This window comes from Pseudorasbora parva, chromosome 18 (assembly GCF_024679245.1).
Source record: "Pseudorasbora parva isolate DD20220531a chromosome 18, ASM2467924v1, whole genome shotgun sequence".
NCBI classification, from domain to species: domain Eukaryota; kingdom Metazoa; phylum Chordata; class Actinopteri; order Cypriniformes; family Gobionidae; genus Pseudorasbora; species Pseudorasbora parva.
In genome coordinates, this window is record NC_090189.1 from 6975318 (window position 1) to 6982513 (window position 7196).

At 28.6% G+C, this 7196-nt stretch overlaps 1 protein-coding gene across 7 annotated transcripts in view; it reads right to left on the reverse strand.

Moving 5' to 3' along the window:
• Window positions 1-31: 31 nt before the first annotated feature.
• Window positions 32-7196, reverse strand: part of cdk5rap2 (CDK5 regulatory subunit associated protein 2) — a 67389-nt gene continuing 60224 nt past the window's right edge. For 5 of the 7 annotated variants that reach the window (XM_067424125.1, XM_067424122.1, XM_067424127.1 and 2 more), the window contains 4 exons: window positions 1589-1727; window positions 1451-1497; window positions 738-783; window positions 32-466 (listed from right to left, as the gene is read on the reverse strand). In XM_067424125.1, coding sequence (XP_067280226.1) covers window positions 357-466; window positions 738-783; window positions 1451-1497; window positions 1589-1727 — 342 coding nt within the window. In that variant the 3' untranslated portion in view covers window positions 32-356. The remainder of the gene's footprint in view (window positions 467-737; window positions 784-1450; window positions 1498-1588; window positions 1728-7196) is intronic. The other 2 variants (XM_067424128.1, XM_067424129.1) reach the window with 1 other exon arrangement.

The window sequence follows — 7196 nt, forward strand, 5'->3', positions numbered from 1 at the left end:
TTCTACATTAAATTACTACAGTGACACTAACACGTCTTATGAGGGTTTTATACATTTATATAACAGTCTGCTACATTAATGTACATGTACCACTCATTGACATCATCACTAGAGTTACGCAGGATGATGCAGAGAACATGAGACTGCTTCAAACCATTCAAGCAAACCAGTATAAAACTTATTTACAGGAGAAAATATTTTTCATAAAAAAAAAAAAATCCCTTTATCAGTTAAATGCTTACTGTATATGTGCAAATATTTCTGAACTGCATCAGCGTACCTCGAGGAGAAAAATAAATTAAAAAGGCAACTGCGAGGACATCGCTATAATGACATTACAGATGTGGGCGTGTCTATCAGCTGCAGTGGGAGGAGTTCTCACTGCATGCTGAACTTCTGCCTGACCGCGATGGGATGGCCACGCCCCTCGGTTGCTGATTGGTCACTGGCCATTCAATGGGATGTCCTACAGAAACACAAAGGTAAAAGACTTAGGAGATGTATTGAGATGCCAAACAATCACCAAAGTCCATGCAGAACATCATGCCTGAAATAAAACACTCCCCAGCAACATAAGAAGGTCAAAACAACCGTTCCGTATGAGCCTTTGAGATTTAAAACAACTGCAAGATGCCACACAAATAGAAAGACAATCGGAAAGAGGAGTGAGCATGCAGTGATCGTCATGCAAAGAAACCAATCGCCTTCACAAACGCACAACCCTTCATTAAACTGACCTTCACCCTGCTGACCCTTCAGCCCAAAAACATTCAGATAGTTGGACTGAAATACAGGTGAATAAAGCACAGCAGACACAGCATTAATATCACAAAGAAGGAAGGAAGAGAGAGAGAAAAAAAAAACTTTAAAAATAAATATATATCTCCAGGAAAATGTTCTTTACAAAGAGACATTAAAAGCAATGGAACAATTTGTAAAAAATAAAATGTTAAAATGGAAATGACGCGTCACACCAAGTCCAAAATATCTTTTGATTAGAAGTCTTTTAGATTAGAGGCTAGTTTTTAAAAAATATATAATTTATATGACAATAAATGAGTGCTGGCATGAATGACAAAAATTCACCATTAAACTGTTTTGTCACATATGTTTTCAGGACTAAGATTTAAAACAATTTTTTTTTTTAAAGAAGTCTCTTGTGCTGAAGACAGCATTTTTATATATATATATATATATATATATATATATATATATATATATATATATATATATATATATATATAATTACAATATAATACATAGATTATTTAATATATATAAATATGCATGTTAAAATGTAATTTATTCCTGTGATCAAAGCTGAATTTTCAGCATCATTTCTCCAGTGTCACATGATCCTTCAGAAATCATTCTAATGTGAGGATTTGCTGCTCAAGAAACATTTTTGGTTTGGTCCTGGACTAGTGAATCAATAGAAACACAAACGCACCTCCAAGTTTCCTCTGGCTCTCTTCAGCACGCCGTGAGTCAGAGACACTGCAGGAAACAAAGGACACACACATCAGCACTGCATTACTCCAGACGAGCGTGTTGTGTGTGTGTGTGTGTGTGTGAGCGTGTCTCTTACGCTGGTCGATGATGACGCGCTCCATGCCCTCTTTGAGCTGGTTGGTGGATCTCAGGCGTTTCACGGCTCCGGTCAGCATCCTCTCCTGCTGGGACAGACGGCTCTTCAGACGGCTGATCTCACTCTTCAACAGCTCGTCCTGATGGGGGACAGACAGAGGAACAGGGTTCACGGTTCAAATGTTTCAGATCAGATCATCACTGGATTCTAAATTCTATTGTAAATTGTATTGAATAATTTAATCACAAACATTCAAAAACATACATTCATGCATACGTTCAAACATATATTTGACACAATCTTGATTGTAAAAGTGCTATATAAAGAAAGTTGATTGATATATTCATATAAACATACATTCATACATTCATGCATACATTCAAACATATTCACACAAACATACATACATTCAAACATACATTTATACAGACATACATTCAAAAACATACATACATACATACATACATTCATTCATTCAAACATACATACATTCAAACATACATACACATACATTCAAACATACATACATACATACACTCAAAAACATTCAAACATATTCATACAAACATACATACATTCAAACATACATATATTCATACATACATACATTCATTCATACACACATTCATACATACATTCAAACATATATTCATGCATACATTCATACAAACATACATACATTCAAACATACATACATACATACATACATTCAAAAACATACATTCATACATACATTCATTCATTCAAACATACATACACACATACATACATTCATTCATTCATTCATACATACACAATTTCATTCATACATACATACAAACATACAAAAACATATATTCATACATATATTCATACAAAAATACATACATTCATACACACACATACATATATTCATACATACATACACACATACATACAAACATACAGACATTCATTCAAACATACATACATACATACATACATGCATACATTCAAAAACATACATTCATGCATACGTTCAAACATATATTTGACACAATCGTGATTGTAAAAGCGCTATATAAAGAAAGTTGATTGATTGATTTATTCATTCAAACATATATTCACACAAACATACATACATACATTCAAACATACATATATTCATACATACATACATTCAAACATACATACATACATGAATTCATTCAAAAACATACATACATACAAAACATACATACAGACATACATTCAAAAACATACATTCATACATATATTCATACAAACATACATTCATACAAACATGCATACATTCAAACATACATATATTCATACATACATACATTCATTCATACACACATTCATACATACATACAAACATACATACATTCATTCATTCAAAAACATACATACATACAAACATACATATATACAAACATACATACATTCAAAAACATACATTCATACATATATTCATTCAAACATACATACATTGAAACATTCATACATACAAACATACATACATTCATACATACATACATACATACAAACACACATACATACATACATACATGCTTACATTCAAAAACAAACATACATACATACATTCATTAATTCATACATACACACATTCACATACATACATACATACATACCAAACATACATACATACATACATTCATACAAACATACACACATTCAAACATACATTCATACATACATACATACATACATTCATACACACATTCATTCAAACATACATACATACATACATACATACACACATTCATTCAAACATACATACATGCATACATTCAAACATATATTCATACAAACATACATATATTCATACATACATACATTCATTCATACACACATTCATACATACATACAAACATAAATTCAAACATACATACATTCATTCATTCAAAAACATACATTCATACATATATTCATACAAACATACATAGAAACACATTCATATATACAAACATACATACATTCATAAATACATACATACAAACACACATACATACATTCATTCATACATACAAACATACATTCATTCATACATACATACATACATACATACATTCAAAACATACATTCATGCATACATTCAAACATACATTCATACATACACACATTCATACATAAATACATACAAACATAAATACAAACATACATTCATACACACACATACATATATTCATACATACATACATACATACATAAATACATACATACAATCATACATACGAACATACATTCATTCATTCATTCATTCATACATACATTCAAACATACATACACACATTCATACATACATACATACATGCATACATACATTCATACATACATACCTACATTCATTCATACATACATACACACATTCATTCAAACATACATACATTCAAACATATATTCATACAAACATACATCATTCATACATACACACATTCATACATACATACATACATACATACAGACATACATTCAAAAACATACATTAATACATATATTCTTACAAACATACATACATTCATACACACACACATACATATATTCATACATACATACACACATACACATACATACAAACATTCATTCATTCATACATACAAACATTCAATATCATACATTCATACATATATTCATACAAACAAACATACATACACACATACATACATTCATTCATACATACATACAAACATACATTCATTCATTCATTCATTCATACATACAAACATACATACATTCATTCATTCATACGTACATACATTCAAACATACATTAATTCATACATACATGCAAACATACATACATTCATACACACATTCATTCAAACATACATACATGCATACATTCAAAAACATACATTCAAACATATATTCATACATACATACATTCATTCATACAGACATTCATACATGCATACAAACATACATTAATTCATTCAAAAACATACATTCATACATATATTCATACAAACATACATAGAAACACATTCATACATACAAACATACATACATTCATACATACATACATACAAACACACATACATACATTCATTCATACAAACATACATTCATTCATACATACCAGTCAAACATACATACATACATACATACAAACATAAATACAAACATACATTCATACATACATACATACATACACACATACATATATTCATACATACATACATACATAAATACATACATACATACATTCATATATACGAACATACATTCATTCATTCATTCATTCATTCATACATTCATACATTCAAACATACATACACACATTCATACATACATACATACATACATGCATACAAACATACACACATTTATTCATACAAACATACATGCAGACATACATTCATACATATATTCATACAAAAATACATACATTCAAACATACATTCATACAAACATACATACACACATACATACATACATACATTCATTCATACATACATACAAACATACATTCATTCATTCATTCATTCATTCATACATACATTCAAACATACATACACACATTCATACATACATACATGCATACATACACACATTCATACATACATGCATACATACATTCATACATACATACATACATTCATTCATACATACATACACACATTCATTCAAACATACATACATGCATACATTCAAAAACATACATTCAAACATATATTCATACAAACATACATCATTCATACATACACACATTCATACATACATACATACATACATTCAAAAACATACATTAATACATATATTCTTACAAACATACATACATTCATACACACACACATACATTCATTCATACATACATACAAACATACATTCAAACATACATACATTCATTCATTCAAAAACATACATACATACAAACATGCATACATACAAACAGTCAATATCATACATTCATACATATATACATACAAACATACATTCATTCATTCATTCATACATACATACAAACATACATTCATTCATTCATACGTACATACATTCAAACATACATTAATTCATACATACATACAAACATACATACATTCATACACACATTCATTCAAAAATACATACATACATACATTCAAAAACATACATTCAAACATATATTCATACATACATACATTCATTCATACAGACATTCATACATGCATACAAACATACATACATACATACATACATTCATACACACATTCATTCAAACATACATACATGCATACATTCAAAAACATACATTCAAACATATATTCATACAAACATACATATATTCATACATACATACATACATTCATACATACATACAAACATAAATTCAAACATACATACATTCATTCATTCAAAAACATACATTCATACATATATTCATACAAACATACATAGAAACACATTCATACATACAAACATACATACATTCATACATACATACATACAAACACACATACATACATTCATTCATACATACAAACATACATTCATTCATACATACCAGTCAAACATACATACATACATACATACATACATACATACATTCAAAACATACATTCATGCATACATTCAAACATACATTCATACATACACACATTCATACATACATACATACAAACATAAATACAAACATACATTCATACATACATACATACATTCATACACACACACATACATATATTCATACATACATACATAAATACATACATACATACGAACATACATTCATTCATTCATTCATACATACATTCAAACATACATACACACATTCATACATACATACATACATGCATACATTCATACAAACATACACACATTTATTCATACAAACATACATACAGACATACATTCATACATATATTCATACAAAAATACATACATTCAAACATACATTCATACAAACATACATACATACATTCATTCATTCATTCATTCATTCATACATACATACATACATACATTCAAACATACATACACACATTCATACATACATACATGCATACATACACACATTCATACATACATACATGCATACATACATTCATACATACACATATTCATTCAAACATACATACATGCATACATTCAAACATATATTCATACAAACATACATCATTCATACATACACACATTCATACATACATACATACATACATACAAACATACAGACATACATTCAAAAACATACATTAATACATATATTCTTACAAACATACATACATTCATACACACACACATACATACATATATTCATACATACATACACACATACACATACATACAAACATTCATTCATTCATACATACAAACATACATTCATTCATACATACAAACATACATTCAAACATACATACATTCATTCATTCAAAAACATACATACATACAAACATACATACATACAAACATTCAATATCATACATATATTCATACAAACATACACACATTGAAACATTCATACATACAAACATACATACACACATACATACATTCATTCATACATACATACAAACATACATTCATTCATACATACAAACATACATACATTCATTCATTCATTCATTCATTCATTCATACGTACATACATTCAAACATACATGAATTCATACATACATACAAACATACATGCATTCATACACACATTCATT